Source organism: Cryptomeria japonica, chromosome 1 (genome assembly GCF_030272615.1).
Source record: "Cryptomeria japonica chromosome 1, Sugi_1.0, whole genome shotgun sequence".
NCBI classification, from domain to species: domain Eukaryota; kingdom Viridiplantae; phylum Streptophyta; class Pinopsida; order Cupressales; family Cupressaceae; genus Cryptomeria; species Cryptomeria japonica.
Window position 1 is genome coordinate 81,105,301 of NC_081405.1, and position 25,988 is coordinate 81,131,288.

The 25,988-nt window shown below is 37.9% G+C and overlaps 1 protein-coding gene across 5 annotated transcripts in view; it reads right to left on the reverse strand.

Moving 5' to 3' along the window:
- Positions 1-25,988, reverse strand: part of LOC131041932 (uncharacterized) — a 136,688-nt gene that overhangs the window by 99,883 nt on the left and 10,817 nt on the right. For all 5 annotated transcript variants that reach the window (XM_057975200.2, XM_057975199.2, XM_057975197.2 and 2 more), the window contains exon 3: positions 25,245-25,441. In XM_057975200.2, the coding sequence (XP_057831183.1) occupies positions 25,245-25,441 (197 nt within the window). The remainder of the gene's footprint in view (positions 1-25,244; positions 25,442-25,988) is intronic.

The following is a 25,988-nucleotide window of genomic DNA, read 5'->3' on the forward strand; positions in this document are numbered from 1 at the left end:
TCCTCAATTACAATGAACGGCCCAGATCAAAAGAAGATCAATGGCTGAGATTTTGACACCTAAACCCTAATTAGGGTTTGTTACAAAAAGTCCCCTTTTTATTGAACAATATTAAATGCATAGCCAAATATTTAATTGGCACAAAAATCTAGGAAACATAGACCAATGATAATTAAGGTGCCACATCATCTACAACAACCTCTCTTCTAGAACCTTATTCCCTTTCCAATGCTCTTTCTTAGCATATGCAATGAATCTAGACACAATTCCTTCAATCTCAGCAATAGGAATCTCGGGAAGATTCCTCATTCGTTCCTCCAAGTGGATAACCTGATCAAAGGCCTTGAGAAGAGCTGCATCCCATCCAGGTTCGAGTTCCTTGATCTTCTCAATCAGGAGCATAGTAGCAAACATTTGATCCCTTTGCTCATTTGTGATAACATTCTCATCTTTGCAAAAGATGACCTTGACCTTTTCTTCCAACTCTTGAAGATCCACATCTGTCTCAACTTCAATCCTCCTGCCAAGAATAGTACATAACACCTCAAACACCTTGTCCTGAATTGGATGGATGACTTCTTCAACTTGATTGCATTTGGTGCTGATGTCTTCGAAAAGAACTTCCTTCATCTGGAGTAGAGTTGACCACTGGAGTAAATTATGAGCTCCTCCATCCATTATCTTTTCTTGTGCTAGGATCTTCCTTGGTGTTTGCCTGATTACTTGTAGAACAGGAATGATAACATCTCTAGTGTGGGCAAAGGCGGCTACTGTTATCATTAGGTTGTGGATGATCTCAAGGACCTGGATAGCTCGATGGATTGTCTGCATCATTCTTGTTGCAAATTCAACGGCAACTGTGTGGGATTTGTCAATCCAAGAGCTCATAAGCTGAACCAAGCTCTTGACTCTTTCTGCCTCGCCAACTGATTCAAGGGGAAGTGCTTGTACAGGAGACACTGCTGGATCCTGACGTCCCAAAGGCTGATTGAGATGGCTAAAGTAGCGTCTCCAAGCACCGACCTCTCTTTCAAGCTTTCTATTCTTTTCCATTTCTTCTCTAAGCTTGTCTTTAAGTGCCTCAAATGAATCGGTTGCCTCATCCAGTGTCTGCTCAGCAGTGAGTGCACCAAGTTCAAATGTTTCTACATCATACTCCTCTGCAAGGATTTCACCTTCATACTTGTCCACTGCTGTTGTAGCTATCTACAACTTCCTGGATCCTGTCTCATCTCTGATCATCTTGGTCATCTTAGTGGCCTTCTTTTCCTCCGTTCCTTCCTAAGAATTCCGTACAAGGCTTTCTAAGTCAATCACATTATCCTCATCCTCGATCACAATCACCCTTGTTAGTCTCTCCTTCAACCAATCTAGAATGGCAGATCTTGTCTCTCTAACTTGTATCTCTTTAGGCAATGGTTCTTCTTCTCGGAGAGGAGATGTCACTTCATCATCATTCTTGTCTTCATGTGGCTCATTGACTTGGGGAGATTGACTTGATGAACATTGAGATGCCTGCCCTTCTTCGTGTTTATCATTCTGTACCATTGATTCCATAGATTCCTCGACTTCAGGTACCCTCTTCTCTTGTCCTACAACTTGACTCGTCCTTTTTTCATGTCGAGAAGATGTACCGGATGAGCAATCTCGATTGGCCTCTTGCTTCTTCTTGGAGGGTTCCCTTTTCTCAAGTCTTTCTTTCCTCTTCACGCCTCTAGGATGAGGATTGTCTTCACTTGCGCTTCTGGGATGAGGATTGCCTTCACTTGCGCTTCTAGGATGAGGATTGCCTTCACTTGCGCTTGCTTCTCCTTCTCCTAGCCTTTCCTCCAAAGTAAAAGTCATTGGTATGTTCTGTTCTCTCAACTTTTGATGTTGTACATCTACCCATCTGCGAGTACATGACAAAACTGGAGCCATCAAAACTTTTAAGTCCAAAACCTCAGGCTCATTCCAATCTATCCTCACTGCTTTGTCTTCTCGGTCATAAGATGATTGGAGATGTCTGCCACTGTCCTGAGCTTGATCAGCCACTCTGTAAACTTTGCATCTCCTGATGAAATCTAAAGGCAATCTGGAATGCATCTTTCTTTTTACTTCTAGATCACTTGAGAGATTCATCCAAAAGTCCTCTACCTGAAATTCATGCCTGTACTTTCTACCAACTGTCTCTTCTATATACCCATAAGGATCAAAATTCTCCCTCAAGGCAAAGAATGAAAATGAATATAAGGCCAACTCCCTTTCTGCATCATCCAAGGCTAGAGCATTAGGACATACCTCAACTGAATTCCCTAGTATGATAGGCACAGGAATTCCATTTCCATGCCTGTGTCTGAATACCTTCGCATAAGCCGCCAATTGCCTAGTCACCTCAAGTAGCACTATCCTGTCTGTCGGATATCTCGGCAACATATAGGGAGGTGAAGGACACCCATGAACTCTAATATATGTAAACTTTTGGAATTGAATGAACCAAGCACCATACCTCTTTACAAGCTCTTGTGCATCTTGAGATAGCCGATTGTGAATCCCGCCTTGCAATATCCTGGTGATGTTCATCGTGAAGGTATCATTGACTAACTTGTAGTCACTTCCAGGTGGATGATGCAAATGAACATAAGAGTCACAAACTCTGACTTCCCCGGGTCCTCTTCCGATCACTCCTCTGTGAGGTAGTCCTGCATATTTGAAACTCCTGATCAAGACATATATGATGTACGAGCTCATGTGGAATGACTTGGTAGGCTTTAGTCTCCTTAACTGCACGTCCAAGCAATGGCTAATAATTCTAGCCCAATGAATTGTTCCTTTTCCTTGAACTATTACCTGGATGAAGTAGAACATCCACTTCTCAAAATAGAAGGCTTGAGGAGCCCCTGTAACTCGATTGAGTAAAGTTATCAAATCTTTGTATTCCTCTTGGAAGTTGATCCTATGTGGTGTGTTGGGAATCTTGCTCAGGCGAGGACGACTTTTGAGTAACCAATTCTTATTGATGATGCTCAAGCAAGTGTCTGGATCATCTTCATACATGGACTTGGCTCCTTCTAAGCTTTTGTAAATCATATCTTTATGTTCTGGAAGATGGAGAGCCTCACTTATAGCCTCTTCTGAAAGGTAAGCCAAAGTGTTCCCTTCCTTGGACACGATTGATCTTGATTGTGGGTCATAATGGTGAGCACACTCGATCATCAGCTCATGGCACTGGACCGCTAGAGGGAAACCGGCCGCCTTGATGATGCCACTTTCAATTATTCTCTTTGCAACAGGTGATGGTTTTCCAATGTAAGGGACCTCTCGAAACTTCTTCACACTTCCCAAGTTGGTATCTCCAATGTTGCTCCACTTTGACATGATTTTAGTCTCCAATTCTTCACTCCTCTGATCTTCCTTCATGAGAGCTGGACGACTAGTGGATGTTCCTGCTTTTGGGGTCGCCATCTTGACACCTACACAACATTTCATAATGAGCAATATATTTTACAACGTAGAAATATAGAGTAGAAAGAAAGATTTAAGCTTTTAATTAGGAAACTTCATGATAAATCTTTGAGTTATCATTTCCTAATTAACTATGCAATTTCAAAAAAACTTGAAGTTCAAAATTCAAAATTTCAACATTGGGACAAGGATGATCACGCCATACCTCCACTTGAGAATTAATTCTAAGAAATGACGCAAAAATAGGAGAATTTGCTAGGCGAAAGATAGATCGAAGTCCTCCCTTTAGCAAAATGTACTTCCTCTAGTCTTCACAAGCATCAATTCCACCACCTCTAGCCTCCAACAAAATTCGCTCCAACTAGACCAGTTTTCGCACTTCTTTCTTGCTCTTCCAAATCGCACTTGAAGTAATGAATGAATGATTGATTAAAATTGCTCAGAACACCCCTACTATATAGGCGCTTACTACTTCATTTTCCATAGGCCGACTTGGTAAAATAGAACCTAAAATAAACAAAAATTAATAAAAGAAGGCCGACTTGACAAAATATTAAAATGATACCTCAAGCGCTCTATCTTTTAATTTTAATTTAATAATAATTAATTTCAAATGCCTCAATTAATTAAAAAAATCGATTTTCTAAGGCTCAAATTAATTATTAAATACCCATGCACCTTTATTAAATGCCAATTTAATTAAAAATTTTAAAATATTTCGAAGTTTTTAGTGAACTTGGCATCTAATGCGATTTGGAGGATATTAACGCCCAAGCATGGTAAAAAATAACGAATGTCAATAACCTCGCTCTGGTCCCTTAGAGAGGGACAGGAGCGCTCTTGCATTTTAAACCTTGTATTCCTTGCTTTCACGTTCAAAACCTCATCCTTGGCGTCCAAAATGGCATTGTTATTTGGAACTTTGAGTTTAATTCACTTGATCTTTAGAAGGAGTGTGCCTTAGGACATTTTCGCCCTGGTCCCTTGGTGAGGGACAGGAGCGATTTTCTACTTTTGTCCTTGATCCTTATCTTTTAAATTGCCAATTCATGTTGTGGGGGTAAGCAATGATCCCCATTGTTCATTCTATGCATGCTTAACTCGTTTCCTCAAGGCAAAATAGGCTCTCCCAAGATTTTCGCCCTGGTCCTCCAGTGAAGGACAGGAGCGATTTTTGCATTTGAGCCTAGGATTGTCAATTTTTGGAAGCAATTCCTTGTTCACCATTTAAAAAAGGCATTTCTCATCTTGCATCACCTTGCCTTGACGTGATTTTGGAGGGAAATTGTTGATTTTATAAAAATCGCCCTAGTCCTTTGGTGAAGGACATGAGCGTTCTTTAATTCATTGTACAAACTCTTGATCACATCAACCTCCAATTACCTTCAAAGCATAAGACATCATTCCCCACTCCTTCTTGAGTCTTGGAAACAAAAAATAGCATTTCAAAATGTTAGGCAAATAGGCATATGTGGGGATTTCGCCCTGGTCCCTTGGTGAGGGACAGGAGCGCTTTAGCCAATTGTCATCGAAATTTGTGGTCCTTGCAACTCCATTCCACCCTGAAGCACTTTAAGTATCATTCCAAACTTGTACCTTGGCCTGGATTCGTCCCAATTTGGAGAAAAGAGATAGTCTTTTAGGTTTTTCGCCCTGGTCCCCTGGAGAGGGACAGGAGCGATTTTGCAATTATGAGCTTACCTGTGCTTTGCTAGCCTTCGAAATTACCTTCAATGGACCAACCACGCCCTCTTTCATTCATTTCAAACACGAAACTTGCCTTACCTTTGCAAGAAATTTGCCTTTTTAGAAAATCGCTCTGGTCCCTTGGAGAGGGACAGGAGCGATTATTGTCTTTTGGGTTGATTTCCTCCTTTGTGGTCCACTCAAGTTATATTCAACGGACAAAACACGCCTCCCTTGACCTCTTCAAATCGTAAAATCACTTTAATCTTGCAAGGATAATGCAAATTTTGAAATTCAAGCTCCGGTCCTTCAGTGAGGGACAGGAGCGAATTTTGCCCTCTAGGCCAAATCTTTCACTTTTCATCTCGAAATTCCTTTGCTAGGGAAGATATCATCCTGTTACAAGTTATGAACAAGAGTTCAAGTCCGAGAAAGGTCTTAAAAGGTGTGTATAAAGAAAATCGCTTTGGTCCTTCAGGGAGGGACAAGGGCGAATTTATCTTAATCCTTCAAATTTCATCATTTTCAAACCTTCAAAATCCTTAAAATCATCAAGTCACGTCCAATTATCTCCCCTGGAGACCCTGCACAAAACAATTTTAAAAAAGTCAGAGACAAATATGCACTAAATAACATTTTCGCCTTGGTCCCTAGGAGAGGGACAGGAGCGATTTCACCTTTCTAAGCTAAAATATCCACAATTTAGGTCTTCAATCATTTCACAAGGCATAATTAGGTCATCTTCAAGGCCAGGAATCAGTTATCTTGAAAAAGTGGCATGGTCCTTCAGGGAGGGACAGGAGCACTTTCTCTGTTTCAGGCATCATCTTGCCTCCAAAATTTGATCAAAATTTACCTAGGCAAAAATGTACAATTTTATATTCAAAATGCTAACACTTAGACAAAAGTTGAATCTTCCCAAAAGAACCCTGACTAGACCTAACCTGAGACATATCCGACTTCGTGACAGACTCACCTTACTTCAAAAAAATCTCAATCTTCGGGAGGATGCATAATAACTTTCAAAATTTGACTGGACTCGGCTTGAAAATATCCAAAAGAAACCCCTAAGGCTTAGCCCTAGCCCAGACAACTCACTCACTCAAAATCCTAGAAGCAGAGAGAAGAACAGGCAAAACAAAAGCAAAAAAAAGGGGGTCCCCATTTTAATGGGGCAATGTGTGAAATGGTCACAACACTTAGGTGGTTTAATCATGACTAGTTCTTTCACCTTCGCCAAAAATGTTGTTGTATTCTCTTCAAAATGGGTCTCATTAGGAACCTTAGCCCTTATCCTTTCTCTCAACCAATTAGGAATGGTCGACTGTTCCATAGCATCTTGATCAAATCCACCATCTGTATCTCCTGGTCCAGTAACTATATCGTCAAGAAAAACTAATTGAGGTTTAGGCTCTTCAACTTCTGTGGCTCTAATAATAACTTGTTCCTTGTCGAGGTTTTGGACAGCCTCTCTCATTATTTCTTCAATTGAAGGAGAAGGAACTCTTACTTCATTATCCCCTACATCTGTGTCCATGTCATGTTCTTCAATTGCATTATGGTCAGGCACAGCAGATGCGGCACTCAAAATGGAATGACCTTCGTTTGATTCATGTCTCTCCCCAACAATTTTCTTCCCCTTGGCCTTTCTAGAACTTCCAACAAGTTCTTTTCTTTTCCAGGACCCAACACTTTCTGGATTCCGAGCATTGCCTGTAGAGATACCAGGGTTGGAAGACATAGAGTCATCCATTCCCATTAAATCATAAGTCAAGGCAAAACCTCTAGACTTCAGTTGCTTTGTCTTCTCAGATGTCCACCACTTGGAGTATTCGACCACTGATCTCATAAGGTCTGCCAAATCTGACTTTCTCCTTCTGACCAATCAACCAAGGCCAGTGGCTCATTTCTTATCTTCTCGAAGCCCGGCTGTTGAAGCTCAGGATTGTCTTCTATTTGATCAACAACTCTGAATACTTTTGTTGCTCTCACCATACTCAGGGGAATCCTTGACCAAAATCTTCTTCTAATTTCGAAACAATCGGATGCATTAGCCCAATAATCTTCCAAATCAGTTATGTGCTCGAATACCATTCCTTCTACCTTTTTCATCTTATGGAATGGATCAAAGTTCCCTCTTGCCTTGTATTGGTAGAAAGGGTACCAAGCCAGCTCTTTCTCTATAGTGGCAGCAGCTTGTGATGACGGGCATGTCTCTAGTCCATTTCCAATCGTGAGAGAGGATGTTCCTGCCTTCTTATGCTTCTCTCTCTGAACTGTCATATAGCCCTCTAGTTGCCTCACAACTTCCAGTAGCACAACTGAGTTGGTAGGGTAGATTGGGAGCTTATAGGGAGATCCGGAAAATCCCTGAATTCTGATATAGGTGAATCTCGGGTATTGAATATACCAATACCCGAATCTGCTTATGAAGTCCATAGACTCTTGAGAGAGTCTCTGATGTAATCCACCTTGCAATGTTCTTGTGATATGCATTAAAAATGTATCATTTACCCTCTTGAAATGCAACTTTTCTTCCATGTGCAGCTGTGGGTAACAATCGTAGACACGAAACTGATTCTCTTTATTTCCCACTTCCCCTCTACAGGTGAGGCCTCTGTATCTATAGGTTCTAGCAAGGGAATAGAACAAGTATCAGCTCATGTAAAAGATCCTATCTGCCTCCAGATTTCTCAGCTGGCTGTCCAGGTTATTGCTTATCATCTGAGCCCAGTCAATCATCTTGACTCCATTTATTATCTCGTTTATGAGGTAATACATCCAAGGCTCAAATGGAGCACCTTGGGATTATCCATTATTTTGTTCAACAGGACAATCATATCTCCAATGTCTTCCTTAAAATATTTCTTGGCTTGTCCAGCCAGGAATGATTGATGGTAGCCTCGTACTCCTCCATATGGTTTTGATACATTCGATCAGCCTCATCCTTGGTCACATATACAGCATTATGATATTTCGGAATCCTAAAAGCTTCCCTTATGGCCTCATCACAACCAGGAATGATTGATGTAACCTCGTACTCCTCCATATGGTCTTGATACATTCAATCAGCCTCATCCTTGGTCACATATACAGCATTATGATATTTCGGAATCCTAAAAGCTTCCCTTATGGCCTCATCACTGATATTGGCCAACACTCTTCCATTTGGTGCTACAATATCTCTACTAACAGGGTTATAGTGCCTCGCGCACTCAACTACCAACTCTGTGCACTGCATGGTAGGGAGAAAGCCAGTAGCATGCACGATACCACTCTTCATCATTTTACGTGCGGTCACGGTAGGCACAAGATTATCTAAACCGAACATCCGCTTCTTAAACTCCCTCAGATTGATATGCCTGAGGTTGGTATCACTAACACTCTTCCATTTTGAGTTCATTCTTGATTCAAGAGGAGCATCCTTGTCTACTTGGAACTTCATCGTGCCTGAAATCTGCGAATAAACATGAAGCTTAAGTTAGAAATCAGAACTTAGATTAAATATTTAGGATCTTGATGACTAAGTGGTTGGTATTTCACTTTGTTCTTGACACTTAGTCACAAAAAATGGAATTTTCACATGTAAACTCCACACTCTAGGGATATTTATGATTTCAATCCAAAAACCAAGTCTTATAACTGTTGTGACCATTTCACACATCACCCCATTGCAAATGGGGACCCCTGCCTTTTGCTTTTTAGGGTTTGTCTTTTTAGGTCTTTTAGGGTTTTGTCTGTTAGCCTTTGCATTTTGAGTGTTGCCAAGGGGATCACCTGGATAGCAGGTTCTGCTCAAGTTAGGTCAAGTTGGTGAGTGATGAAGTTTGAATGTCCTGATCCTGAAATTTGGCTAAGTCTGGAAATGTCCTGATCCTGAAATTTGGCTAAGTCTGAAAGTCCTGATCCTGAAATTTGACTAAGTCTGGAAACTGAAAAACCTCCAAAAACTAGATTTTGCAATATAGCTCCTGGAGGTCTGAAACCACTCTCAAACATCCTGAAAGTATGTATGGAATATAACTTAAAGTATAAGAAATGTCACTTATACTTAAATGTTATATTCCATAAAATTATCCTGACAGAGAGTTCAAAAAGTCAAATTTCGCTCCTGACCCTCAGAGAGGGCCCACAGCGAGATTTTGATTTCCTTCATTTTGCAATGGAAAAGGACTAAGTTTTGAGGATGAAAGGGAAATGAATGACTTTCTCCACCCACCTGAAGAAGTTTTGGATAGAAATGATGAAGGACCTTGTTGAAAACAGAAAAATCGCTACAGACCCTCAGAGAGGGCCCACAACGAGAAATCTTATAAGGGTCATTGCAAGCTTTATTTGGTCGATTTGAGAGGTCAAGAGCATGATGAAGGATAGAATGAACATAATGAAGTATCCAGACTTGATCAAAGATGATGAATTGAAGGAGTTTTGCCCAGGAAAGGAAAAGTCGCTACGGACCCTCAGAGAGGGCCCACAACGATTTTCTTTGTGTGCACATTTTTGGACCTTTCTTGGACATGAATTTTTATTCATAACAAAGAACAAGATGATATCTTCCTGGCAAAGTGATTTTTAGACGAAAAGTGAAGCATTTTGGTCCAGGTAGCAAAAATCGCTATGGACCCTCAGAGAGGGCCCACAGCGAGATTTTCAAATATGCATTATTCTTGCAGGATCAAAGTGATTTCATGATTGGAGGGGATGGAGGAAAGCATGTTCTACCCGTTGAATATAATTTGGAGGATCAACACAAGAAGAAATCAACCCAAAATGAAAAAATCGCTCCGGACCCTCACTGAAGGCCCACAGCGAGAAATCGCTTCGGACCCTCAGAGAGGGCCCACAGCGAGAAACCTAAAATGGGAAGTTTTCATCCAAGTTTGAGGAAAGCTAAGGTTAGGCATGGGTTAGAAACGATGTTTGAAAAGCCTTGAAGTGAAAAGAAATCGTTGAGAATCAATATTTTGAAGGCAATTACAAAAATCGCTACGGACCCTCAGAGAGGGCCCATAGCGATTTTCCAGTTTTCTCTCCTTGGTTTGAAGAATTGAGATAAAATCTTGCTTGGACAGGAGGAGAACGTGCTGTGTTATGCCTTCGAGGTGATTTGAAGATTAAAAGATGAAGGAATTTGCCTAGAACCAAAAAATCGCTTCGGACCCTCACTAAAGGCCCACAGCGAGATTTTCAAAAAATGTATGTTTTCTTCAAAATGGTGCTAAGGCAAGGTTTGGACAAGGAGAAAAGACCTCCAAGAGCAGGATGAATATTATTTTGCATTTAAAACTCGATGATTTTGGTCAGAAAATGAAAAATCGCTCCTGACCCTCAATGAAGGCCCACAGCGAAAAATCGCTCCGGACCCTCAGAGAGGGCCCATAGCGATATTGTTGAAAATCCTCGTTTTACCTTACAACAACAAAGCGAATTTGGTTGGAGTGGATTAAGGGAAGGCATTGCCAAATGATGAATAAAGTTTTAATGAAAAATGATGAAGAATCAAGCCTAAAATCAAAAAGTCACTCCTGACCCTCAGAGAGGGCCCATAGCGATTTTTCAGGATCCTCTCCTTTGTTTGAGGAATTGAGACCAAATCTTGTGTGGATCGGAAGAAGAGATGATATTTTATGTCTTGGAAGCAATTTGGAATCCAAAAGATGAAGGATTATGAGCAAGATTGAAAAATCGCTCCTGACCTTCACTGAAGGTCCAGGGCAAAATTGGTGATATCCTTCATTTTTTGTTGAGCGTTGATATTCCTTAAAATTCACCAAGTTGCTAACTTTGAGGCCTTTGGAAAGGCTAAATCAAATTTGCATTAAATTAAAGGCATTTTAATTTAATAAATTAATTTTTAGGCCTTGAAATAATCAAAAATCCACTTTGGAGGCATTAAAATTAATTTTCAAATTTTAAATGAAGGTGAGAGCTCAAATACATTTATTTGCTTTTACAAGCAAGTCGGCCTTCTTTTGAGGGGGATTTTATTTCATTTTCATTTCCCTTTTGGCAAGTCGGCCTTGGAGGGAATCAAGGTGAGCGCTCTATATATGGGTGATGCTTTGTTCAAAGTTTAATCATTCATTCATCCTTTCCTAAGTGCGAAATTGGAGAGCTATTTGAGGAGCAAAATCCAGAGGTTGAAGTGCGAATTGGAGGAACGAAATCTAGCTAGAGTGGAGCGAATTTCTACTAAGTGTTGAAGATTAAAGAGGGTGGAGCCTATTCTTTTTGAAGCTAGAGGAGGCGCAATTCATCCAAGGGGAGAATTTTGATTTAAATTTTGCCTAGCAAAATCCATTTTTTGCATCATTTCTTAGAGTTTAATACTCAAGAGGAGGTATGGCGAAACTATCCTAGCACCCTTGTTTAAGGTTTGATTTTTGGACATTTGTTTTGGAAAAATCTAAGTATTGCATGGTTAATTAGGAAATGATAACTCAAGATTTATCATGAAGTTTCCTAATTAAAATCTTAAATCTTCCTTTTAAGTTTAATTTCTACACTTCAAGATATATTACTAATTTTGAAATGTTGTGTAGGTATCAAGATGATGACTCCTAAGGCTGAAGATCTACAGGTCGGCAGGCTCTCATCAAAGAAGATCCGGTCCAGGACAAAGATGATCTCCTCCAACTCAGTATCATCAAAGACGATCAAGCAAGGATAAGGGCGACCTCCTCCAGTCCAGCATCGACAAGGACGGCCTTCTTCGGTCAAGCATCATCAGGAATAACTTCTTCCAATCCAGCATTCCAAGGCGAGGTACATCATCACCCTGCACATCAAAGACAAAAGAAGTTAGAGCAAGGGTTCGTTGAAGGAGCAGATAGTTCCAAAAGAGTTAATTAAAGCTAGCTTCTCAGCAACATCAAATTGGCATCAACCAAGTGTCAGACGAGTTGGCATCCTAGTCATCACTTCTCCAGTCGGTGTGGTCCACCACAGCATGTCCAAATTCAATGTACTTAACTCATGGAAGGTGGCACAAACTTCTATGTACCTACCCTGGCTATCCATTGGTCGAATATTCCAGAGAAGACATGTGTCCAATTTATACAATTATTTCATTGGTCAAGCATTAAATGTTATGTAATGGTTGTAACAAACCCTAATTAGGGTTTTCATTATTGAATCTTGGCCATTGATCTCAAATTGATCTTAGCCATTGAATTGTATTAAGGGCACTATATAAGCCCCGACTCTTCATTTTGTAAAGGCAGTTAGAGAGAAGATAGATAGAGAGTAGTTAGAAGGTGATTAGCCAGTTGATAGAATAGCAATTAGAGTAGAGTAGAGAGAGAAGGCAAAGATTGTTGCCAAGATGTTGTTGTAAAAGACTTGTGAAACTTCATTAAAGAAATGGTGAAATTTATGGGTCGATTCAACAATTTGCATGGTCTCTATACTTCTCATATTTGATTTCATGTTATTAGATGAGTGGAAGAAATGTGTTTGATTGATGGTGAAATTCGTATATCCATACTACTAGCAGTTTGTTGATTGCAGACTCGCCTTGTGTAGTCAACTGGAATCATTCAGCTTAAGCTTAACTTCAATTGTCGCTTCTTCATTGATATGCATCAGTCTGATGGTGTCTATGCCTGTAGTGATGATTTGAACATCATAAAGCTTTCCTTCGAAGATCGCACTAACCTTGTGGAGATGGTCCTGGGATGTCAAAACAAGACTTAGTTAGAATTTCATCAAAAAATCATTCATTGCTATTACATTCTTAGTGTTATGATTAGATCCTTTCCTCGCCCTCGTCTTTTTTCCTTTTTTTCAAATCTAAGCTAGTAAAATCCTGCATTCCAGCAATATTCAAAGCAAATCAGACGTTTAGTCATCAACTATAAGTCCCCTTGTGATTCCAGCAAATCACATCATACCACAGAGAGCTTATCCACACGTAGAGATCCTACAGCAAAGAACCTTGAAGTCACCCCGATTGATCCTTTTTGCGACATCTTCAGCATTCGGAGACTTTATTCAAGAGAGGATAAGGTACCTTTAGGTATTTTATTCTGTGTTTGATAGTGTACAAAATACACGTCAACAATAACCTTGAAAACCCTCATCCAATTCAGTCCCACATGCTCTTTCTTACTGAAAATTTGGGTAAATTCGTAAAAATCACCTTCAACGAACTTGAAAAACTCAGAAAATGTAATAAATCTGCATTCAAAACCAACTTCACCTTCAATGGGGAGAGAAGAAAAAGACAAGAAGACAGAAAGATCTTTAGAAAAACTCAGAAAATTCGAATGATCTGCCTCCTATCAGTTGGCTATACTCCAAAATCTGTCAGCGTTTATGAAGAACAAGGTTGGAAATGATGATTAATGCCTTCAAAACCTCCAAAACTACGCTCAACCTGTGAAAATCTTCTTTGAACCTCCTTGGAAATGATGATTAATGCCTTGAATAATTCTTATCTCTGCTCTCAACACTTAGGAAACTCGAACTTGTGTGCAGAAATGAAAGGAGAAATGTCTTACTTGTATTAGAGTTGATTTTCACAATTAGAAACACGCAAATATCTTTCCAATTCATGTTTCTAAATCAGTTTCAGTCTTGAATATTCATGGAGAAAGTTTCTAATTTTTATTTGAGTTGCAGAATCATCTTCATCTAGTTCGAACCTTCACAAGTGCAAGTTTCTAATTTGAGACTCAGTCCTAAACTCGAACTTGATCTCCAAATATCTTCTTTTTAAAACTTTCTAATTTAGTTCCAAGTTCGAATCTCTCCCCAATCAGCAATATCTCTTCTCCAACAAAACTTTACAATTCAGTTCAAATTTCGAATTTCCTTGGATGTGCTGACATCACCCTGAATTTTACCTCATTTTTCAAACTGGTATTGACTAGTTTGACTCCTTAATCACATGGCGGACTTACAAGTATTGGAACTATATCCCAGCATAGGGCGGACTTCAACCAAACATGGAACAAGACATGGAAGCATGCTTTGTATAAGGCGGACTTTGAGCTGGCCATGATGTTAGGAGGGCAAACTTTTGAGTTCACCTTTAGTGGACTTCTTCAACATAGGCATCATCTTTCATCACCCAAGTAGGGCGGACTTCATTCACTTTGAAACCATCTTGTATGTCTTCCAAGGCGGAGTCTAACTTGCATTGGACTCGGCTCTTGCCACTCTTAACACCTTCAAGGCGGACTTTTGGTAGCTGTGATTCAATATCATCAAAGGCAGAGCGGCCTTTACTCATCTCCCATCATGGGCGGAGTTCATGACCATCACTAAGGCGGACTTTGTGAGCTTGGCATTATGCTACCTTGGCTAGGCGGACTTTGGAGAGCTGAAAGGCGGACTTCATTGATGACCACTTACCACTTACCAATCCCCTAGGGCGGACTTTTGAGACTTTTGAGCACCTTTCACTTCATAGGGCGGAATTTGAGTCTTAGGCACCACTCACCATCTTGGGCGGACTTTTCATCTCTCCCACATGGCGGACTTTTTCAACTTTCTCCATAGGGCGGAGTTTGGAGAGTTCATGACTTATCACCTTGGGCGGACTTTTTTGATCTTGAGCACCTATCACTTCATCCATAGGGTGGACTTTTCAACTTAAGTGCAAGGTAGGGCGGACTTTCTTGAAGACTTGGAACTCAACCATGAAGAGGGCAGACTTTTTGGCTTCCTAGGCAGCTTGGAGGGCAGAGTTTGAGGGGTACACTTATCATGGCGGACTTTTGGAGTCCATTTCCAATATTCATACTTCCAAGGGCGGACTTTGTTCAACTTGATACCTTTAGCACATGAAGGCGGACTTTGTGAGTCTCCATCATGGGCGGACTTTTGGAACTTCCTGTCATAACACTCACCATCAAACATCGATTAGCCAAACTTGGAAAATGTTTGGAAAACTTCAAAATTTCACAATTTCTTCAATTTTAACCAGATTAACTTGAAATTTGAAATCCATACTCAGGCAAACCATTTGAAGCGTCATGACCCCCTAAAATGTAGGAACTTAGCTTTCTACATCAAAACTTGAAAATTTTCGATTGCGATCAAACCAGGACAGTGGTACCAGTGCAAACCCTAGTTCCCCACTTCGAAAAAGCAAAAAGCAGACATCCATAAAAAATAGGGAAAACTTTCTAAAAATATCCATATCGGGGATCGGGCTGAAAATGCCAAAAACGAAACTTACTAAAAAATAGGAAAAAGCAAAAAAGCAAACTTTTGTCCAAATTCGTTCAAATCAATTGCGTTCTTCATCCTTTGGTGTTTCTAGGCACTTTGACAATGTCTAGACTCTGTTATCACTTGGCTTGCACAAACTGACTTCCAATCCATAGGACTCAAACCATTCAAAACTTGACAAAACCGAGCAGAACTGAAGCGGAAGGTCAGGAGCACTAACAAAAACCCTAGAAAGCAGGAAAGGAGAGGGTCCCCATCTTCAATGGGGCGATGTGTGAAAAAGGTCACAACAAGTACGAAGAGAAGGCAAAGATTGTTGCCAAGACGTTGTAAGAAGCATGTAAACTTCATTGAAAATATGGTGAAATTCATATGTTGATTCAACAATCTACATGATCTCTACTTCTCATTTGATTTTCATGTTGTTTAGATGAATGGAAGAACTTTGTGCATGATCAATGGTGAAATTCGTACATCCATACTACTAGCACCTTGTCAATGGTAAAGTGCCTTGCATAGTCAACTGGATCTATCCTAGCCAAGCTTAACTTAAATTATCGCTTCTTCAATGATATGCTTCACCTTGAGGGTATCTATGCTTGTGGTGGTGATTTGAAAATCATAAAGCTATCCCTAGAAGATCGCACTAGCCTTGTGGAGATGTTAACTGCATGTAAAAGCAAAGCTTAGTTGAATTTTATCAAAGATTGTCCATTGCTCTCACATTCCTCGAAGTTAGATTAGATCTCTCTCAACCCTATCTTTTTTCCTTTTTTTTCAAATCAAGTTAATTCCACATTCTAGCGACATTCAAAACATTCAAACATTGAACATAAGTCCACCTTGTGATTCCAGCAATATCACATCAAACAATTGAGTCTATCCAAGAGCCCGTCAAGACATGACATTCAAGAACCTTGGAGTCGTCCCATTTGATCACGAGGCTTAGCATTTGGGGAGTCTTTGTTCAAGAGAGGATAGAATACTCAGTATTTTATTCTGTGTTGCATAGTGCGTAATAACACCATCAACAGGTTGCAACTCCTTTCATCATAGATTAGATACGACAATTTGCTTCGAGTAAACCTTCCATGACCAAAGATGAAGTTCATCAATTCCTCTACGAAGCAATTCTTGAATGATTGCATGTCGTTATGATCATACAAGGTATCTTGAGTTCCATAGAAACTGTAATTGTAGAAGTTTCCTTGTATCTAGTGATTCTTAGAGCAATCAATTGACCTCCCTCACTTCACAGTTTTAAAGGAGTTGTGTTCTCAAATATGATGTTATAAGCTACAAAGTAACCAGAATTCACAACATATTGGATTGTGGGATGCTTTTATTTCTTCTCCATCCATTTTGTTATAATAAGCTGCTATAATTTAATTCCCATGATGATTACAATTAACTGTACCTCCTACACTATTAGTTTTCAACACTTCTTTCATGTGTTCATGACTTCTTTGAGAGAGTTAAGAAGCATTAACAATACCTTCAAAAGGAAAATCAATAATAATGTTCTCGACTTCCTCAACACTATTAGTTCCAATCAGATCTTTCCACTTTCCAAAGCACATCAAGATGATCAAGACACCATACACCTTGATTGCACTTGAAATCTTTACCAGCTAGATGTGGACAAACCAATGAACCCAACCAATTATGAATAGTAGCCTTAGCAATAAGCTCTTCACTAAATGCATTAAAAGTTCCATCCAATTGACAAATGTCCAAGCCCTATTCCAACATTCCACTTTAGCGAATGTGTGAGGTGTTACAAATAGCATCAAATTTGACTTATATCTACTAATTGAATTTCCAACACTTTGTATTAGTTATTTGTACCTAGAAAATGTTGTAATTTTGGCTTTTGAAGAAAACCCACTTTATTGTGTTGGTAGGAAACCATATTTCTTTGAGGAATTCCATCAAACTATTCACGTGCCTTGTCTATGATTCCATGTTTTGCATGTAAGGTAGCCATGACTGGCAAATATCATTACTCGGTATTCTTAGATGGATGTCCATATTTTGTTTCAAAGTTCTCATTTTAGTTTGCAGGCATGAGAGAACAATGGCATAGGTTGTGGACTATTTGCCTACAAGTTTCTAAAACCTTTTCAACAAATTCATTTTGTACATATCAAGCAATCTTGCATTTCATGAGATGGCATCCCTGAAACATTGTACCAAACAACTTACATCTTTTCTACGCTTCGACATCTGCATGCAAGTTCACCACAACATTTCCAACTATAATATCTGCACAAAAAACTTTTCCTTTATGCTTTTATGGCTGCAAATACGCCATTACAGCTGTGCCATCACAGGTGGAGAGGATAATGGAAAAGTTTGTGGAATCAAGCTTTATACTTACCAATCACATTTGCTAGAGAGTTACTAAACTCCTTTCAACACATCTATTTTATGCATATCATGCGCTCATTGCATTCTATGAAACGACATTTATTTGATGCATTCTATCAAACAGTTTAGGTGCCTTGTCTATGTTTCCATTTTCTGTGCACACGCCTACCAGTGCATTTCCAACTAGAACATTTGACAAAAATTTCTTTTATTATTAAGCCTTTGATGAATATCCATACACTGTTGCAAAGGTCCCATTTTGGCACAGGCAGGGAGAATGCTGGCAGAGGTTGCATAATTTGGCGATACCCTGCCAAATATATTTGTTTGGAGATTTCTAAAGCCTTGTCAACAAATCTGTTTTGAGCATTTCCATTTGCATTTGCCTTGAAAGTTTCTAAAACCTTTTCAACAAATTCATTTTATCAAACAGTTCAGTTGCAATGTCTATAATTGCGCAGAAGACGTGGGCGAATGGAAAAGGTGGAGATTTTGGCTTTGCAACAGCCACATGCACCTATGTGAGGGGGTTTTATAAGCCTCCAAAATCAACTTATTAGTGTGAATCCTCCAAACATTATGTAATGTCCCCATTTCAAAATAGGATTTAATAATACATACTAACAATAAAATTAAAATATAAAATAATAAAAAATAAAATTAAAATTAAAATTAAAATATAAAGAATAAAATTAAAATAATTAAAGTTTAGTTAAGTTTAATAATGATCAAAAGGTATGAAATGAAAAGTTGTGACTCCCTCAAACATGAGGTATAAAAGAGAGAAGAGAACTTCATTTGAAGAGGCATTTTTAATCAATAATCAGAAGTGCAGATTTGATCTGAATAAGAAGTGCAGATCTGAGTTGAATAATAAGACAATAATAAGGAGACATGACCCTTTAAATGGATGTCTCTTTCCAAAGAGATGTGTCTCCTCAATAAAATAGTGGATGTCTCTTTCCAAAGAGATGTCTCTCCTCAATAAAATAGGACAGTATAAAAGGATATGAAATAGAGGAAGGAAGGAGAAAGGGAAAATAGGAATTAAAGAAGGATTAATGGAAGAAGAAAGGAATGAGAAGAAAATAAGGAAGTGGCTCTTTCAAAGAAGAGACTTGATGAAGGGGTGTGACTCTTTCAAAGGGTGGTAATTGTGAAAGGTTGTGACTATTGCAAAGGGCAGACATGGTGAAGAGGTGTGACTCTTCCTCAAATTGGGAGATATATAAAGGAGAGGGTTTCATTTGAGGAGGACATCCAATGGAGATCAATTTGGAGAATAATTTATTATTCTCAAAGGAAACAATAAAAAGTGGTGACTCAAATCTTATGAAAGGTTATGACCCTTTCACATATAAAGTATAAAGGGCAGATCACTCCAAGCACAGCTCAATACATCATCACTCATCAAGAAATCAAGAAATCAAGCAATCTATGAATCAGCAAAGGTCAAATCATACAATCTATCAATTAGCAAAGATCAATTCAACAAAGATGAAAAACAAGCAATCAAAACATCATCAATCATCAATTCACATCTTAAAATCAGAAATCAATCATCAAATGTGTTTTAAGGATTCAATCAATCTATCAAATCAATCAATCAATTCGTCATTGAAGCATCACCCTATCAAAACAACATTTGTTGAATCAATCTTTCATTTGAATATCAATCATTCAACAACAATCCATCAATCAAGGAAAGCAATTGAATTAGTATCGGTGCTCATAAATAGCAGATCAATCCATAATATATCAGCGATCAGGCTATAGATCAGATCAGAGATTACTATTTGTTGCAGGCAGTAACATTCTTGTTCATTATGGGATGCATGAATATATGCTTAAATATGTATACCTGATGAATACAGCAATATACTAATATAATATAAATATATCTATGCATTTAACACTACATATATTAGACGTGAGTAGTAATATGATTTCCAAATAAGCAACAACCAATCAAGGCGAGGGTAGTGAGGGAATACAAGGAGGGGAAACAGTTATGAGGTCTTCTTCTAAGCACACCACCTCATGAGGCCAAAGGGGTGCAACGAGTGCCTGCCCTTGGGCTTAGAAGGAAAGGATGTTCCGGTCACTCTATTGTAGTTTCGCCTCAAACCTGTAACATGGTTGACTATTGGATTAAGGAAACCCAATCATAGGGAAGAGAATAAGGGTGGCAAGAAGAGGGGAACGGCTATAGGATTCCTCACTAGGTACACCCCCCTCATATGGATGGCAAAGGACCACATGAGGCCAAGAGGGATGGTATATCCGTTGTTGGGCCTAGGGTAGAGGATTATTTCAAGCACCCTATCATGCCTCCTGACCCTAACTCTCCTATGATTGAATTCCATTAATGAATTAAATATATCTTTTGATTAAGTTAATGTTCCTAACCCTAGTAGGAAAATGCTTTGATTTAAAAATAATGATTCCAGTAGGGGAGGCTATTTTATGGATTATGTTTCAATGACTAACTAACATCAGCCAGGTAAATGATATCACTAACTCTATTCCATTTCTTGATTTACTTAGAATTGTGATTTAGGGCAAAAACTAGGGCATTTACAAAAAGTGACATTACACATTACATTCCATGTGATCAAATTCCAACAAGGAATACCATCAAACTGAATTTAAACCTTTCCAATGCATACATTTCGTGCATATCTAGCAACTATGGCATCCCACGAAGCTCCACTTGAATTGGTGCAATCTACCCAACAGCTTAATGCTCTTGCCTATGCTTGCACATTACAAGTAGTTATAGAAACCAGCTTTCTTCTTTAATGCTCAAAAGTGATGAGGTTCACAAGTTGTTAAAAGTTGAACGTAGTAGAGTGTTTCTTCTTTAAATCTCAAAAGTCATGAGGTTCACATGTTAAAAGTTGAGCATAGTAGAATAGGTTAGAAAATAGAGAAAAAGTGTGTTGTTGAACCTTAATTTCTAACCTTCACCTTTTAAAGTTTAGGATTTGACAAAAAGATGCATAATTGAAGTCCAAATTATAACTTGCACACTTGTTGACAACTTCACAGCCTTTTAATCCAAACAGTGATTCCTTCTATCTTATCGGCACCACTTGACAACTCATTTTTGGCTCACCCACTTTCTAACTTGTTGGAAAAGTATTAATTTAATGATAAAGCTATGCTTTTTGAAAAGATTTATTTAATCTTGCAAATAAATTGATAAATTTTCTGACAAACTTTAGAGGCCACGAGAGAAAAAGAGAAATAAATTTTGATCAAGTTAGAACTTCCCGACAAAACTTTGTCAAGTTGATAACAACATCATTACGATCAAAACCCAAAATATAATTCCATTTTGACTGAATAAAACCTTTAATTTAATCGTTTCATCATTTAGCTGATAAAAATTGAAGCAATAGATGGAATTTAAGTTAAATTTTATTACTATTTTAGGATTATCTCTTTCTTGTAATGCAATACGAATTTGTTTTTTGTTATATTAATAATGTTTATTTATATACTTATTACTTTTTGTATTTTGTTGTAAAATCAAATTTTTTTTGGTCGGTAATAAAGTTTTTATTGATATAATTCATCAAAAAAGTACATAATTCAAAAAGCCCTTATCCCAAATGTCTACATAACATGCCATCTACCAGACCTAAACATAATAAGACCCTTGTAGCAACCCAGTAACCACTACAAAAACTGAGTGTACAAAACAAAACAATGTAATAGGCACATTTTCAGCCCAGCAGTGCTAAAAAAACCGTAGACAAAATCTATAAATTGCCAACATACACACAGGTTATGAAAAACTAAACTACTAACTAGCATTTCCATGCTCCTCATTGAACCTGGCCAGGACTCTCATCGCCTCTTCTATGCGCGCTCTCGGTCTCAGTTCACGACCCATCTCCACCTACGCCACTTCATGCGCTGCTCTAAGAGCCTCTTCAACCTGCATTAGCTCTGCAAATGTCTTAATTGCCTCCCAACCGTGCCATGCCAACGCTCTGCACCTTGCTTTTAAGTCATCCTCCTGCCAGCGGACAAAAGGAATGGGGTTCACAGGGTCCTCCATTCCTTCAAAAATATCTATGCCAACGCCCGGGACAGCCCATTCAAAAATTGAATCCATGTCTCCCAAAAAATCTTCTGCAATTAACTTCTTCAGTACCCGTTTTACCTTGTCCACAACATCTTTGAATTCTAAGCCCCAAGCAACAATTAAAGAGTAGACCTCCATATTAGTCCTATATCTGTGACTAGTGTGCGCAATATCTTCTCCCAGCATCAGTTTAACCGCCTCCTAGAGTTGCTCATCCTTGTAGAGGAAAAGGCTCTGTATACGCCTGTTCGATACTTTACCCACAAACGACACTAATTTCTTCACCGTTTTGAAGGTGAAACTAGCCTCCATGTTTCTTCCTGCTACACTGTCGTCACTTCTGAGAATGTTTTCTCCACTCTCTGCAGATCTCTCTTAGAGAAACCGAAATGTCAAAGTGAAAAAGCAGAGCCACGAAAATTCAATAAAACAATCAATACCATACACTACACCCAACATCGTCCTATGCCGCCGCCATAGGTCGGAATCATCAATGTTGTTCCATAAATACTTTGTCTGAGCTTTTCCTGCCATTTTGCCCGCACGGTTTAGCATTAAAACCACCTCTAAATTGTGCCAATTACCTTGTCCTTCATCCATTGCTTCATCCTTCCACCATTCTCGGGGTTGCCATAGACATCATCACTTCACCCAAATCATCATTCAGCAGACTGCGGATATCTTCCAATTGATATTCTTGTATTGATTGATATTCTTGTACTGCTTTATACGAGCTAGCCCATTTTGATAACACATCAGCCACCTTGTTTCCTTCTTTGCACACATGGGTGATTTTGAAGTCGTTTAAACAACTCATGTCACCTTTGATTTTCTGAACATACTTATTTAATAGCCAAGCCTGTATTTCCCCCTTAATAATTGCATTTATTATGATCAATGAGTCTCCTTCCAAATGCAATCTTTTGAAACCTAATTTTAATCCCCACTCAACCACCAAAAGTGTTGCTTGCACCTCAGCCTCATTATTCGTGCCCTTCTGCAATCTTTTGGCACCCCATGCAAAAATGCTACCCTTCCAACCCCAAAACACAACCCCTACACCAGATTCTCAAGGATTTCCTTTTGATGCTCCGTCAAAATTAACCTTGATCCACCCTTCTTCTGGTGGAATCCATTGACAATTTAGATGCACATGTGTAGTCCCTCAAGATGGATCATCCCGCCTTGGCCCATGAACGGGCCATTGTATAATCAATTTTATTCATTTATAATTTGGTTTATTTAATTTTTCATTTTAAACCTTGAATATAACTTTTCTTATTTTTCTTTCTAGTTTTTATGTCCATTTATATTTTGTTTTGAATTTCTTTCATTGTTATATAAGCCTAAATTTAATCAAGTTTTTATATTTTCATATTTTTTTATATATTTTGTATTAGGTTTATTAAACAATGCTTAGTTTAATATTTTGTATTAGTTATTTTGCATTTATAAACATTGATTTTTAGCCTTTTAATTCTTTTTGGTCCTTTAATGTCATTTTAGTTTCTATTCTTACTTTACTATCTTTTTCTAATATAACACTATATTTTGTAAATTGTTCTTTAATAATGGTTTATTGAATGCTTATTATTTTTATAATTTTGCTTTTTATACATTTTTATATTTTTATATTGGTATATTTAATTTTTTTTAATTTTATTTTCACATTTAAACCTTTGTATTCAATTTTCTTATTTTCATTCTTGTTTTTTATATTTATTTATGTCTTATTTATAATCTTAAATTTAAATCAATTTATATATTTTCTATTTAATAAATTTATATTTAATATAAGGTCTAATTTAATATCAAATTTGTTATTTTTTCTATTCATAAAAATTGATTATAGCTTTTTAATTCTTTTTAGTCTTTTGACTTTTTAGTTCCTCTTCTTTTCTTTATTCTACCTCTTTCTTTTCTCAATTTTTTATTCTTTTATATTCTCTTTCCCTACATAAGGCTTCATCTGCAATTCATTCTTACTTTTTTCTCTTCCTGATGATGAATCACTGAGTGTGATTCGAAATTCCGACTTTGAAAATAATACACAGTTTAACCCAAAAAACTTGCTTCTCAAAATTGAAGCTTTAATATCTTGGAAACCGGGATGTGGGTTGACCTGAAATCTGGCCAAATTGTCAAAAATGATGTCACAAATCTCCCTGCCAAACCATTTCACTCCAGCTGCTACAAAAATTCAAATCTAATTGTCTCAGCAAATTAACCAACAAAAATTGAAATTTTAACATTTCTCGAGCTGTAAAGCATACTAGCTTGAAAACTTGCCATGTTGATCAAAATACTACCAGGAACTCGAAAATTTTCTGGTTTTCATATTTGCCACATTGTCATGGCTTCTCTCAGGATCTCAACTAAAACAGAGGACAGCCCTTCTTAAAATGGGCATTCATTTCAACATAAATCCAATCACCTATGACACTAGAAAGGTAAATGAAGGTGATGACAAGGATATAACACATGTGGCACTATCATTTCACAACTAGAATTGACTCAATAAAGGTTTTTATGCCTAACGATGCTTATCGTTTTGACATAAAAAAATTAATTTTGTGGCATCAAAACAAGGCTAACAAGTATATGTGTAGTTATATATAATGGGAAGATTATTTTTTAGGTCACATCCAGACATCTTGGATAACATAGTGCAGTCTTCACTCTCATCAGACCAACAAAACTCATTTGATTTTTTTGAACGAGCATAGAACAATGGAAAATAGAAAATAAAATTATTGATGCTCTTTCATATAATGTTTTGCAATAGATCGTAGACTTTTGGTTAGGATATCTACAAATATTTCTACTCCATTTGTTTGTAATCTCTATTCTTTATGCATATGTGTATTATATACATTACGGTCATAATTATTTTCCAGGTCATGTCCAAGCTAGACACCAATGTGGCATACAAGTCCTCACTTCTTTTATAACATATTGTTCAATTCTTGTATCTTTGGGTTTCAACCTCATGAATAAGCTTTGGAGTAAATTGGCCCTTGCCAATCAAACTACAGCAGGAGTACAATAAAATTACACTAGGAGTACAAGGAATGGTACAATAGGGTCCAGTGAAACTAAACTTGGTAATATGACAAAAAGACTCCTTATGTCTAAGATTCCTTGCATATTCACGCATTGCATATTTCCCTATTGTGTTTAGCATCGACCATCTCAATCAGAAAATATTTGCCTTTGATGAACACACTCCAGTATCAAAAAGAAATAATCTCTTATTTGACACATTTTTAGTGCATATAGGACTCCATAAACTTTATAAAGATATAACATAGCAAGAGACCAACTTAAATTTGCAAGAGGAAAATATTAGGCCTGAAAACAGTGACATTGGTTCCAATACACACAAAAAACTAAAATGGTATGGATAAAAGTACAGCAATAAATTTTATTTAACAAAACAAATGCCTTCCTTTAGCAGTTATGCCGTTACCCATTTGTAAAAAAGAAGAGAAAATATTTGTGATGCAAATGACTGGCTCCAAAGCTGGACAATTAAACGGAGAACAGGCTCTCCATTTTCTGGCATTTGGAGATAGTGTTCAGCAAGCACTTCATAGAAGCATGGAGAGCGTCTCATTCCATCTTCTGCAGAATTTATCACATCTTCATTCTCATCAAACAGGATAGCTGTTTCACATTTCAATGGCATACATGTTAGGTTATATTATATAAATAATAAAACATATGACCTTCAAGAGAAATTTTGATGAAGAAATTGACACTCTGAATGGAGGTATTCCATTTTCAACTGATAAAAGATATGTTTATCATAGAAAAATAAAAGGCCCCTTCTGTGCAATCTCGAACAAAAACTAGTAAGGAAGGCTTACTTTGAATCAATGAGTTCTTAATGTAGGCCAGAGATTAGACAATGACAATGCGCAACCAGCAAAACTATTAATCAGTCACAAATATATGCAATTTTCACAAATTTATTTTCCATTTGTATTGCTTCCAATAGTCAACTAACGAATTGGTAACAATATTTCATGCATCCTGGAGTCCTCTATATGGATTACTGACAGACAAAGCAAATCAAACCAAAAAATTCCACAAAAAAATCATTAATGGTTGTAACTACTACATTAACTGGAACTTATAGAAACAACACAAGGATAGAAACAACACAAGGAAGCATACAACTATATTTTAAGCTTGTGGAGGATAAGATGCA